At 41.0% G+C, this 14,615-nt stretch overlaps 1 protein-coding gene across 5 annotated transcripts in view; it reads left to right on the forward strand.

Moving 5' to 3' along the window:
- The window catches only part of LOC125457863 (PGAP2-interacting protein-like), a 123,328-nt gene that overhangs the window by 51,541 nt on the left and 57,172 nt on the right, over nt 1–14,615 (forward strand). For all 5 annotated transcript variants that reach the window (XM_048542573.2, XM_048542601.2, XM_048542609.2 and 2 more), the window contains 2 exons: nt 1,754–1,961; nt 8,714–8,799. In XM_048542573.2, the coding sequence (XP_048398530.1) occupies nt 1,754–1,961; nt 8,714–8,799 (294 nt within the window). The remainder of the gene's footprint in view (nt 1–1,753; nt 1,962–8,713; nt 8,800–14,615) is intronic.

A 14,615-nucleotide genomic window follows, 5' to 3' on the forward strand; every position in this document is an offset into this window, starting at 1 on the left:
TGGAAATCATGGATGAGATGGAATGTTAGGAGATTGATGATGAGAAAAACACACAAACGTTATTTTAAAAAATGGTGGGGAAGAGATGATGGGGAACATTAATGGGAAAACGTTTTCGTGTTTCACTAAATGTTACAAGTTTAATTCGTAGATAAAAGGAAGTACTTTAAATGAAACTGATATTGACATTCTACATAAAGTTAAAACCAGTTTTGCAAAGCTGGATATCTGAACTGAAAATAAAATGCTGCAGAACATGCTGTTTTTAGTATAATTAGATTGGTTACATTCGCTGTCCCATTCTGCCAGAAGAAAGACTGAATACTTGGAGACTAGCTTTTATCAGTCCTGAATCATATAAATATTTAACGATAAGGGTGTGGATTGCAGAGAGCTCATGGATATTACTGAACAAAAGATGCATGCAAATTTATTTATATTTTGTTTTATACAGATTATCTTCCCTGTTCAATAGAATTCAGTTAATTTAGTGCTTTAAAAAGCCTAAATGCTTTTGTGTAGAAATGCTTGGCAGGGCACTGCATCAGTTTACAGGAGGTTCTACTGTTTCTGTAACCTAATGTTGTGTAACTACTGTAAATGGGCTTTCACAGTGCGTTCTATACACGCAAGTGCATTTAGATACTTTTAGAATGTGTTTTCTAAAAGCGTTTTAATGATAGAGGAATATTCAAGACATTTTGAAATGTAATCTGGAAATGTAATCAGGGTTGTTGATACATAATAGGTAGTTGCTTTATTTAGCATTAATCCTCTTCCTTGGCTACAGTTAGGAGGTCATGGGATCAATTTGCATATTGAAGATATGAGTGCATAACACAGCCTGGCTGTGCAGTACTGTTGATGACTGTATTGTCAAATGTTGTGTCATTTGTGTAGGATCATACGCAGTATGGGAAAGTGAATATTGGGGTGCAAGGTCATCTTCCATCGTCCTGACCAATATTTAGTCCTCATCAAACATAATTACAATATTTTTAAAAAATTCTCGTTGTTTGTTGAAATGAGTTGAATGCAAATTGGCTGCTGCAGTTCCTACAATGCAACAGTGATTTTACTTCAAAAGTATCCAACTGGCTGTGGAGTATTTTGGGTTTTCTCGTGAATGTCGAAGATGCTGTATAAAAGCAATATTTATGATTATTTTTAATTCTTTCTATGGTGCATCCATGCACAATCCTCGACTGGAAAGACAGGAACGTGTTCTAAATCTTGAAAATAGCAACAGTAAAAGCTGAGTCACCTGGCATCCTCATGTGAGAAACCTCCTTACCACTGTTTGTGGTCTCAGCTTTTAAGATACAGCCAAAAATGAGAATTTAGCCACAACTGACCACAAGTACTTTCTCCTTAAGTATTTCCATTGTGCTGTTAATGGATTACTTCAATGGCAGTTATGAAGTGTTGTTTTAGCATATTTGTTAAGTATATCCTCCATAACTTTATTTATTAAAATAATGAAATTTTCATTATTTGTAAATTAGCCTACACTTACCACTAGTTTGATCAAACGCATTTCCCTACACGCCCCCTCAACTGCCACACTGGCCCTACTCTGCCTTTTATAATTTGTGTTTGTCAACATACTCAAGTGACTAAATCGACTTTGCTTAAGCTGTTCTGGAACCTTTGAGGCTAACTGATAAGTCTGAATTACTGGTCATGATCGATTATGATAGGCTATACAATCAATGACTGAAAAATAAAATCAATTCATTGCATTTTCTGTCAGATTTTCAAAGGCTTCCACAGGAAGAAGAAGAAATGAAATCTACAGAGAAGAAGACAGAGCCTAGTGCTGAGCGCAGTTGGTTTGTCAGTGGAGCAGCATTTGGGAGTTTGTTATTCCTCACACAGTGGATATTTGGTGAAGTCTCACTCGTCTCTCGATGGGCTGTGAGTGGTCACCCAAATGCTGGACCAGATCCTAATCCTTATGGGCAAGTAACATTTTACATGGAAATTTAGGTCTTAAGTCATACAACTAATATCAGCAAAAATTTGTTTTCTTGCAAGGGGAATATCCCATTGATGTACCAACTTGGTTCTGATTAATTTATCAAGATTATGGATTATATGACACAATCATTAACTGCTTGTTTATCACCATTTCAAGAGAGTCTTGAGCCCTGGAAGAAGTTAAGTTTTGCATTTTGTGATTATGATTGTTCACATCTTAATTTTTTTGTCCTTGGTCTGAATGGATATACCCGAGGGCACACAAATGTATGGAAACAAGTTTCTTGACGCTAGGAACCAGTCAGCTGTGGATGTTAATTCCCGAGGCTTTGGAATTGATGCATATTACCATTAGTAGTTGTTGGTTAAATCTTGTAAACGTTACCGGGATGCCAGTGAACACCAGACCAGAGCAAGAATTCTCCTGAGGGGAGCAACTGAAACAGAAGATAACATTGGCCAGGAATTGGGAGAGTTGTGGTATAGGTGTCTAAGAGAGATCCAATTTGTGACCACTGAAGTGGGCATACAGTGGCTTCCAGAACCTTAATTAGCACTTTGATAGCACTCCACATAATTGCACAAAGGACTTCATGATATAGACGGATAACATACTAGCTTGGATAGAAGATTGGTTGGCTGGCAGAAGGTATAGCCTATGTATAAATGGGTCTATTTCAGATTGACAACTTGTGATAAGTGGGACCCTCAGCTTTTTACAGTTTATTCCAAGATTTAGATAATGGGATTGAAGGGCTGGTGGCTAAATTTGCACTGAACACAAAGACAGCTAGGGAAATTTGCTGTGCGGCTAACATAACAAGAATGTAGACCAATATAGATAGGTTGAGCGATTGGGCAAAAATCTGACAGATGGGGTGTAATGTGGGAAAGTATGAAATCATTTACTTTGACAGGAAGAAAAAGAACAAATATTAGTTAAGTGGGCAACAACTGCATAATTCTGAGGTACAGAAGGATTTAGGTGTTTTAGTGCATGAATCACAAGAGTTAGTAGGCAGGTACATCACATGATCAGGAAAGCGAATGAATTGTGAGCCTTTATCATGAAAGGAGTTAAAGTTAAATGTAATGATGTTATGTTTCAGTTAGACAAGGCATTGGTAAGACCACATTTCAAACTCTCTACAGTTTTTCATTGAAGGAGGGATGTAAATGCATTGGGGGCCTTTCAAAGAAGGTTTATTAGATTGATACCTGGAAGTGGTGGGTTGTCTTATGAGTTCAGGAGATTGAGGGTTGATGTGATTGAGCTTTGCAAAATCCTGAATTATCTTTACAAGGTTAATGTGGAAAGGATGTTTGCTGTTGTGGGTGAGTGCAGAACTAGGGAGCACTGTTTTAAAGTTAGGGACTTAGGACAGAGATGAGGTTTCTCTTCCTCTTAGAAAGTTGTGTGACTTTGGAACTCTGCATCAGAAGGCAGTGGAGACAGTGTTTGTGAATATTTCTAAGTTGAAGATAGATGGATTCTTGTTACGCAGGAAATCAAAGGTTATCGGTAATAAATTGGAATGTGGAATTTGTAACTCAGACTGCTCTGCCTAGATCTTATTGAAAGGTGGAGTAAGCTTGATGGGCCACATGGCCTAATATAGAGCCATACAGCATAGAAACAGACCCTTTGGTCCAAACCAGTCCATGTTGAACTTAATCTCAAACTAAACTCGTCTCACCTGCCTGCTCCTGGTCATTTCCCTCCAAACCTTTCCTATTCATATATCTATCCAAATGTCTTTTAAATGTTGTAATTGTATCCGTATTCACCACTTCCTCAAGAAGTTCATTCCACATGTGAACTACCCTCTGTGTAAAAAAAATCTGCCTCTTACGTCTTTTTTAAGCTTCTCTCCTCTCACCTTAATGTGTCCCGTAGTTTTGAAATCCCGCATTCTAGAAAAAAGATGACTACCATTAACTCTATGTATATCTCTCATTATTTTATATCAGGTCACCTCTCAACTTGCTACGCTCCAGTGAAAAAAGTCCCAGCCTATCCAGCCTTAACTGTCTTAATTAATATGTATATGTTGTTGCAATTGGTATTTGCTGCTTCAGGTCAAACCAGTATTATAGCAGGCGATGGTCTTTTATTTTATTTTTGTGTGTGCAGGCCCAGGATGGATATTATCTTGCCGGTGCCAATAGGGTAGGCAAGTGCTTTCAACTCATTATAAGCATGTGTTTCCTTGCTGCCATATTGGAGACATGACAGTGGATTAGCAGCTGAGAAAAGGATGTGACATAATTAGATTTTTGGGGTCTCATTTCTAGTATTGTACTCCGTAGAAACAGAAATTGTGAACTCTAGAAATAAAATCAAAATACGGAAAGTTATAGAAAGATGCTGTTTGCCTGAAATAGATGTCAGACATTTTGTTGTTATCTATTCTGATGTTCTAGTGAACATATTAATTTCATATTGTGGTTGGTTGGCTCGCTGAGCTGGTTCATTGTTGTTCCACAGATGTTTCATTACCCTGCTGGATAACATCATCAGTGCAGCCTCTGATTAAGTGCCGTTATGTTTTCCCGCCTGTTATTTAAACTCTGGAATCTGTTGAGCTGGATTACCTCACTTCCAGTTTTCCTTTGCAGTGGAGCGTATGGGGTTGAGCTCTAAGTGTTTGTTGATGGCTTTCTTAGTGGAATGCCAGGCTCCTAGAATTCCCATGCTTGTCTTTGCTTTGCTTGTCCCAGGATCTTGGCGTTGTCCCATTTGAATTGGTGGTTCTCCTTTTTGATGTGCTTAGAGATGAGTGAGTATTGGTCATGTCTTTTTATAGCCAGTTGACGTTCCGGTACCCTTGTTGTTAATTTCCTTCCCGTTTGTCTGATGTAGTGTTTATTATAGCCTCTGCAGGGAATCTTGTTTATGACATTGTTCTGGTCCATTGTGGGTGGTGGGTCTTTAGTTCGGGTGAGCAGTTGGTGTAGCTTTGATGTGGGTTTGTGTGCTACTCTGATACCCAGTGGTTGTAGGAGACTTGTGGTCAGTTCAGATGTGTTCCTGATATAAGGTTGCGTGATGAGTGTGTCGGGGCATGTAGCATCTTCCTGGCGTCGTTCGTGAAAAGGCATCTTCCGACCCAGTTTTTCAGGTATCCATTGTCTTTGAAACCCTGGAAGAGGTACACTTCTTCTTGGCATAGCTCTGTGCTACTGCAGTGTGTTGTTGCCTGTTTAAATAATATTCTCACGCAATTTCTTTTGTGTGTGTTAAGGTGGTTGTTGTTGAAATTCAGTACTTAGTCAGTGTGTGTGGCTTTCCTGTGTACCTTTGTTAGGAATTCCCCATTGGTCCCGTGCTCTGCCATGACGACCAGGAATGGAGCTGTTTGTTCTTCTTCTCTTCTCTGGTGAATCTGATCCCAATGAGGATGTAGTTTATTAGTTTGTGTGTCTCTTCCAGTTTGGTCTGTTTAATGATGACAAAGTTGTCGACCACATAACGTATCCAAAGTTTTGGCTGGATTAGAGCCACTAAACCCAAAAGATTCTCAATTCCATCAAGGACATAAGAGTAGATGACGATGAGAGCGTGGTATCGTTTGACATTACTGTCCTATTCACATTGATAGACATACCACCAGCAAAAGAAACAATGACAGCCTACTAAAACAAGAACAAGATCCCAGTGACACCATCTCCACAGATAACATGCTGAAGCTACTGCACCTATGCCTCACCACCCACTTCACCTTTAACGGCCAAATATATGAACAGATCAATTGGACGTCCATGGGATCACCTATCTCTGGACTAATAGCTGAAGCGGTGATGAAGAGACTTTGAAGTATGGCTCTTCTGCTAATCCAACCAAAACTATGTGTACGTTATGTGGATGACACCTTTCACCATGGGAAAGGGATGCTTGAGGCAATATTTCGTTGTTCCTATCATTCCCATTTTAATGATGTCACCAACATGGTAGATTTGTGGACATTCATTGTAAATGATTATAAAAAGTTATGAATGAAAGTTCTCAATAAAATGCTGTCTGGGATATAGAAATTTAAGTAATAGACCCATTTTTTTAACCAGGTGCATGGACCTTTTGGATTTTCAAAGTTTATTCCAGTGATGTGAGCATTGCTGGCAAGGCCAGGCTTAATGGCACCCCTAATTGCCTTTGCCTGACAGTGTTCTGCTTTCTTGAACTGTTGCGGCCCATGTGGTGTAGGATCATTCACAATCTTGTTAGGAAGGAAGTTCCAGGATTCTGACCCAAAGGCATTGAACAAACAGCAATATAGATCCACCTCAGGATGGGGTATAATTTTGGAAGGGTATTTTCAGGGAGTGATGTTCTCATGTATCTGCTGCCCTTGGCTTTCCAGGTGGTACAGGTTACAGGTTTGAGGATTGCTGTCTTAAGGAATCTTGGTGAGTTGTTGCAGTGCACCTTGTATACAGTGCAGGCTGATGCTACTGTGCATTAATAGTGAATAGAGAAAACACTGAAGGTGTGAGAAGGGGTTCAAATCAAGTGGGCTGCTTGTCTTAGATGTTGTTGAGCCTCTTGAGTGTAATTCAAGCAGTACTCATAAGGATTTCAAAGATGAACATATGTGAAGGGGGAAAGAGTGATCAGTAAAGTAGGAACTAATCTTGCAGAAGGGTTGGTTTGGGTAGGGGACCATCAGCTATCCAGACTCGAAGTATAGGTAACCTGTTTTCGAGTTGGGGCTGGAATCGCTGTATCAGATAGGCGTAGGGTGCTGTGCTCAGGTAAAGGGTGGATTTGTTGTGCCAATCAGTGGGTTGGGGCTGGAGGCCCAGGCCAAGATTGGCAATGGGATGCATGATTTCTGTTCCTGCCCCAGTTTTGAGGGACCATGCATGAAAGGCAGAGGATATGAGGTTATGTATGTTGCTTTGGTGGAATGTGGAGTAGTGTGTGAGGTGAATGATGAATGCTGGAAGATTGTTTCATGTTTCTCACCTTTAGAAGAGGTAAGATCTGATCCTGGGACTCCTTCGGGAGATGTTCAACATGCTTTGGAATTGTAAATAGGAACGTCTGTGAATAAAATTTGCATAAACCCACTGAGACTTGCATTGTTATCAAGAAGACTATCTAAAATAGTGTGCAGTTGAAAAAAAGTTAGTTATTTGAGTGTGCCTGGTTCTACAAAACATGCATGACTGATTTTCCAAACTATCACTTTCACAAAAGCACTGATGGGGTGCTATTGGTGGACAGTTCCAACTGCTCTTGAATGAAAGTTTTTTTTATTGATTTAATGCTTTTACTACTTGAGAAAATGCTTGTTGATGTAAGGTATTAGCCACAAGTAAAATGTTGGTTTTTGATAAGTTAGTCAACACTGAAGCAAAATGTTTGTTTTGATGAGCAATTTGTTCTTGCAATTTCGCTGCATTGACTGCATTAGATGTTTATTTTCTATTAATGCGTGTGTTTTTGTAGATGGATATTATATTTTGTGACATTGATATTATACTGATAACTTTATTTTCTGTCCTGATGTCGCCTGATTAACGCTTCTGCTAATAGGTCAGTTGGCTTGAAAAGAGAAGGGCAAAGGATGGTGGGTAGGAGATGATTTGACTTAGGAACCATACCACAGACATGATTGAGGCATATTACATGCGAGGTACAGTGAGACTTGGGCTTGGTATGGCATAGGGTTAGAAAGCTAAATGATTGGCAACCATTGCTGATTATTTCAAAAACCCATCTGGTTCGCTAATGTCCTTTAGGAAAGATAATCTATTATGCTTGCCCAATCTGGCCTACATGAGATGCCAGAGCATTGTAGTTGACACTTAATTGTCCTCTGAAATGAGAGACAATCAGTACAAAGACAATTCAGATGTGGGCAACAAATGTTAGCCTATCCAGTGTCGACTGTATCCCACGTAAGGTTAGAGTTTAGATTAGATTCGATTCTCTTCAGTGTGAAAACAGACCCTTCAGCCCAACATATCCACACCGCCCCTTAGAGCATCCCACCCAGACCCATCCCTCCTATAACCCACACACCCCTGAACACTATGGGCAATTTAGCATGGCCGATCCACCTAGCCTGCACATCTTTGGACTGTGGGAGGAAACCGGAGCACCCAGAGGAAACCCACGCAGACATGGGGAGAATGTGCAAGCTCCACGCAGACAGTTACCGGAGGCTGGAATCGAACCCGGGTCCCTAGCCCTGTGAGGCTGCAGTGCTAACCACCGAGCCACCTCAAATTAATACTGCTATAATGGGGCATGAGAGGTGGGTACAGGGGAATAAGTTGACATTGACATTGTATGTATGACAGATCAAGGAGGTTGGATAGATGGACATACGGTGGCATAAAAGTGTAAGGAACTGAGGGGATAGCTGCAGGGATATAGGTTGACATAGAGAACAAGAGGGTTAGAGAACAAAGGATGTTTTCTGTTTTTTGTCTTTTTTTTGGACTTTGCACATCATGCCTTGGTCCTCCAGCAGGCTTTCCATCCAGCCCACCTTGAGAACAAGGCAGCCTGTCAGCCTTACCTCAGCTGCGCAATGTAGACCTCCAGCGCAGACCAGAAATCCAAAGTGTATGGCCATGCTTCAACACTGGGATTGCGGAACCAGGATTTCTCCCACGTCTAAACAAGGGAATCAAAATCAGGGCCTTTATTAGTGTAAGAATGTCTGCAAACTGTGGATTCAGAGTTGTGCAAATTAATAAAAAAGCTTTTTCCTTCTTCCAGAGGTCTGATTTTGACTGCCATGGCACTTGGTGTGATGTTATCCTTTTGGCCTTCTGTGGTTAACCGCGTTGCCTTTTGGCTAATAGGTACGGGATTCATGGTGCATGATAATAATATTTTGTAGAATAAGAAAAACATCGATATTTTCCACCTCATGCTGTCTGCCTCTGTTAAAGTGTGCAGACATGTTGGTATGTTGGTATGCAGACTTATGGTACCTAAATTAACAACTGTTCATGTGGGTTAATCAATAAGTTTTTGATAGGGGGTTCCCTAGCTGTCAACTCTCATCTCAGGAGACCCGGAAAATACTTGAACTGTTTTCTAATTGTCTCCAGCTAACGTTTGATCAAATCAGTACAGGTTAGAGATCAAACTGTAACAACAAACAACAGCAGGCCAATCAGTCTTTCAAGCGTGCTCCATCATTCAGTGAGATAATGGCTGATCTGATTTTAATCTTGACTCTACATTTCTGCATATCTCTAATAAACTTTCATCCCTTTATTAACCAAGAATCTTAGCTACTTTTACCTTTAAAAAATTTAAAGAATCTGTATCCACATCCTTTCAGCAAGGGAATTGCAAAGATACTCAGCACTCTTAGAGGATCCTCATCTCTGCCTTCAATGGGCAGATCTTAGTTTTAAACTATGACCCCTTCAGTTATGTAGCTTATCTCTGGTAAAATGATCTGTCTTGAAACAGAACTAGAAAATCTTCTCTCGTTAACTTGTATTTCTCTGCAATTTATTTGATCAAATCCATTTTGATTCACTATAAATGGTAATAAGCAGGTAACAAAATGAGAGAGATTTGTGTTGCCAAAATCTTTTAATGTTGGTAGAACTGACAAAATGTGGACTAAAAAATAACAAGATAATGATATCTAGCTCCTTCTTTAATTCCTGTAGCAAACAAGATTTCAGACCTGGTTTTCTGCCAGGAGTATTTTCTGATAGCTTCACTAGGCTACGAAACTTTATTTAAATCAGGATATAATGAGGAAGCCCACAATTTCCATGTTTTCCAACTCATTACAATTAGTGCTAAGCTTGACCATTCAATATGTGCATTAAAGACTGTTGAGCTTTTCTTGCTTCTCAGGTATGAAAACAAAGTTACACATTATTTATAACCCCCTGCCATCATTGCAAGAGTTGGAGTTTGCTTTCAGTGACCCCTATTACAGGGTATCATGTAATCAGATGAAGAACAAAGACAACATGTGGGTAGATAAGATGGCATCAAAGACAGATGCCTTGTGATGGAAGTAATGCCACTAATCAAAACTACAAGCTCAGGCCCAAATCTGGAACTGAACAGATTTGCATAAGCATCAGTAAGTTAAGTTCATCAGTGGATTGGCTGTAGAATTTTCAATCTGGTGCGTGGATGTCTATTCAAACCTAAAACATCAGAGTGATACAGCTACTGGTGCTTAAGAGACCCTAACTTTAATGCTGCTGCCTCCTTTCAGATGAATAAGGGGAATGTCTCCAGTTAATAACTGCTGTATTATCATTTGCAACCAAATACTGCAACCATTGTAGGGAAGGCTATCATTTCCTTTCACATGCATGTTAACTGGAGTATGGCAAATAGTCCACAAGTCAGGAAGATGGTTTCAGAGACAGTAGGAACTGCAGATGCTGAAGAATCTGAGATAACAAGGTGTAGAGCTGGATGAACACAGCAGGCCAAGCAGCATCAGAGGAGCAGGAAGGCTGACGTTTTGGGCCCTAGACCCTCTAGGCTTGCTGTGTTCATCCAGCTCTACACTTTGTTATCTCAGGAAGATGGCAATGTGGTGGGGGGAGGACACAATAAATAGGTTATACAGAAGAATTACAGATCAGCCCATAGTTGTCCCAAAACTTTCCCACTCAGTACTAAGTGTGACAATGCAAAGTTAATAAAAATAGTCTTTACACATTTAAAATGTGGAATTCTCCACCACTTAATATTTTTGAAAGACCATCCATAAAACTGTTTGCGAAGACAATTAGTTCTTGAAAAATACATGTACTGAGGGGTAAGGAGAATGTGAGCAGAGTGGAATTAAAGTCAAGTGAGTTGTGGAAAAGCAGTGGTACAGAATGACCAAATATCCATGTTCTGTACTCTATATTTGGGTCCCATAGACTTATAAAGTCAATGAGGTGTACCGTATGGAAACAGAACCTTCAGACCAATTCGTCTGTGCTGCCCAGATATCCTCAATCAATCTAGTCCCATTTGCCAGTATTTGGCCCATAGCCGTCTAAACCCTTCCTGTTCATAAACCCATCCAGATGCTTTGAGGTTCCGAGGAAGTGTCACCGGACCCAAAAAGTAAACTATTTTCTCCTCCACAGATGCTGCCAGGCCTGCTGAGCCTTTCCAGCAACTTTCTTTTTGTAGCCTTGAGGTTGTTGGCTTGCTAGTCATCGTGCAGATGTTTAATCATATGCTAGATAAACTCATCAGTGTGGCCTCCAATGAACCGATGTTGTTCTACTCTGCTTGGTATTTACATGATCCGGCCTGATGGGTTGTGTCATTTCTGGTCCTGGTCTGCATGGGTTTGTAAAAGGGGTCTAATTCCACATATTTGTTGATTGCTTTATGCCCTGCCTGTAGGAATTCCTGTGCATGTTTGTGGTTGTCTTGAGTGAGGATGGTCATGTTGTCCCAGTTAAATTGATGGCCTTCATTGTCCAAATGCACTAAGATGAGGGAAAATTTGTGTTGTTTTGCTGCTAGCTGGTGCTAGTGTATCCTGATGGTTAGTTTCCTTCTGGTTTGGCCGACGTAATGTTTACTGCAGTCACTGCAAGGTATTTTGTAAACTGCGTTGGTTCTGCATGTCATGGATATGGGTTCTTTGGTCCTTGTGAGTGTTTGTTGTAGTGTGGCTGTGGTTTTGTGCGCCACCGTGATTCCTAGTAATTGCAGGAGTCTTGTCAGTTCGGTTATGTTCTTGATATAGAGTAGTGTGGCCAGTGTATTGGGGTGTACTGTGTCCTTTTGGCATTGACTTTCTTGTAGGCACTTGCAGATGAAGTTGTAGGACTATCCGTTGTTAGCAAAGACCTTATATAGGTCCTCTTCCTACTTCCTGCATAGCTCTGGTATGTTGCAGTCAGTTGTAGCCCATTTGAATAGTGTCCTAACTAAGCTTTGTTTGTGGACATTGGGGCGATGGCTGTGGAAATTGAAGATTTGGTCAGCCTGGGTTGCTTTTCTTCGGTTTGGAACTCCCCGTTAGTCATTCATTCTACCCTGACATTTAGAAACAGAAGTTGATGGTTGTCTTCCTCTTCTCTCATAAATTTGATCCTGGTGAAAATGTTGTGGATGATATGGTCTGCCTCTTCTAACTTGGTGTGTTTGATGATGACAACCGCGTTGTCAATGTATTGGATCCAGAGTTTTGTCTGTATGGCGGGTGGGGGGGCTTTAATGCATCCCAGTCTTCACATGACTGCTTCTGCAATAAGTTCTGAGATGGGTGACCCCATTGGCATGTCATTGATTTATTTGTATACTTGGCCATTAAGGATGGAATGTGTGGTGAGGCACAGGCCAAGTAGTCTGAGTGTGTTGTCCTTGCTGATGGAGCTATTTGCAGTCAGGGATTTTTACCTTGCATTTGGTAATGTGGCAAGCGTTTCTTTGTCTAGTGGTATGTCAATGGACATGAATAATGCTGTGATGTCAAAGGATACTGTAATCTCATCATTGCTGATTTTAATGTTCTTGAGGCTGTTAAGGAATTCCTGGGTTGAATGTCTGGAGTCGGGTGATCTATTGACCAGGTGGTTCAGTCTCTGTTATAGGTCCTTGGCCTGTTTGTATGTAGGTGTACGGGTAGGAACACAATGAGTCTGGCGGGGCTGTCTGGTTTGTGTACTTTGGGTAGTTGGTAGAAACGGGGGGGTGAACAAATCGGACTACATCGAGAAAGCACAGGCACTGCTTGCAGATACACACACTTACCAATAGGTGGAGATAGACCCAACACTGAAGCGAGTAAACAGGATCACCCAAACGCTGAGGAGACTAAAACATGCAGGACAAATAACGAAGACAGACCACATGAAAATTAAATCAGCAGAAATGCCGATTCCAAACAGTCCCATCAGCACACCTCACCACACACTTCATCTTTAACAGCCAAATATACAAACAAATCAGTGGCACACCTATGGGGCTGCTCATCTTACTGCGGAGGCAGCCAAGCAAAGACAGGAATGCACTACCCTCCCCATCATGCAGGCAAAACTGTGGATCTGATACATGGATTGTCATTATTAAACGCACCAAGTTAGAAGAGGTAGACCATCTCATCAACAATGTTTTCACCAGGATTAAATTTACCAGAGAAGAGGAAGACAACAATGAACTTGCTTTTCTAGATGTCAGGGTAGAATGCACTGCCAACGGGGAGTTCCAGACCACACTAACTGCATTTAATGGACTAAACATTTTCTTTAATTCTGCTTAAAATAACACTGCCTGTTGCTGGATGTGAAGAAGGTGTTTGGTGTGCTTTCTTTTATTGGTCAGTGCATTGAGTACAGGAGTTGGGAGGTCATGTTGCCACTGTACAGGACATGCTGCTTTAGAATATTGCATTCAATTTTGGTCTGCCTGCTATAGGAAGGGTATTGTGAAGCTTGAAAGGGTTCAGAACAGATTTACAAGGATGTTGCCAGAATTGGAGTGTTTGAGCTAATGGGAGAAGCTGAATAGGCTGGGGCTATTTTCCCTGGAACGTCGGAGGCTGAGGGATGAACTTATAGAAGTTTATAACATCATGAGGGGAATAGATAGAGTGAGCGGCCAATGCCTTTTCCCCAGGGTAGGGGAATCCAGAATTACAGGACATAGGTTTAAGGTGAGGAGAAAGATATAAAAGGGACCTGAGGGGCAACTTTTTCAAAGAGGGTGGTATGAGTATGGAATAAGCTCCCAGAGAAACTTTTAAAAGACACCTGGATGGGTTTATGAATAGGAACGGTTTAGAGGGACATGGGCAAAATTGTTGCAAATGGGACTAGATTAATTTAGGATATTGGTTGGCATGGATGACTTGGACCCAAGATTCTGTTTCCATGCTGTACATCTCTGTGACTTCATTTATTTATTGTCATGTGTACCTAAGTACACTGAAAAGTTTTGTTTGAACAGTACAGGGTTTCCTTCCACTGTCCAAAGATGTGCAGGCTAGTTAGATTGGCCAGGCTAAATTGCCCATAGCGTTCAGGAATGTGTAGATTAGGTGAGTTATAGGCGTGTGGGCCAGGGTGCGAGGCTCTGCGGGTCGGTGTGGACTTGTTGGGCTGAAGGGCCTGGTTCCACACTAGGTAATTCTATGATTCTATGAAACAGGCAAATCATTGTAAGTAAGGACATACAGATCATAGGGTGAAATTAAAAAAAACTGAGAGGTTACATCGCACAGGGCGTGCCCAAGGCAAGATCAACATCAGCAAGAGCAGCATTATTTGAAGTTAGAGAGTCCATTCTTCGGTCTAATAACAGCTGGGAAGAAGCTGTTCTTGAACTCGTTCGTCCATGTGTTCAAGGTTCTGTTAAAGCATTGCCGGTGTGTGATGCGTCTTTAGTGATATTGGCAGCCTTTCCACGGCAATGAACCTTGTAAATAGAGTTCATGGATGGAAGGTTGGCCTCTGTGATGGTCTCGGCTGTGCACATAACCTTCTGTAGTTTCTTAAGGTCGTGGTCAGAGCAGTTGCAATTTGAGGCCATTCTGCATCTGGACAATATGCTTTCAATGGCGCATCTGTAAAAGTTGGTGAGGGTTATTATGGCAAAATTTCCTGAGCCACCTGAGGAAAAAGAGACATGGCTATGCCTTCTTGACCATCGCATCTACGTGGAAAGTCCAGTCCAG

This window comes from Stegostoma tigrinum, chromosome 1 (assembly GCF_030684315.1).
Source record: "Stegostoma tigrinum isolate sSteTig4 chromosome 1, sSteTig4.hap1, whole genome shotgun sequence".
NCBI lineage: Eukaryota > Metazoa > Chordata > Chondrichthyes > Orectolobiformes > Stegostomatidae > Stegostoma > Stegostoma tigrinum.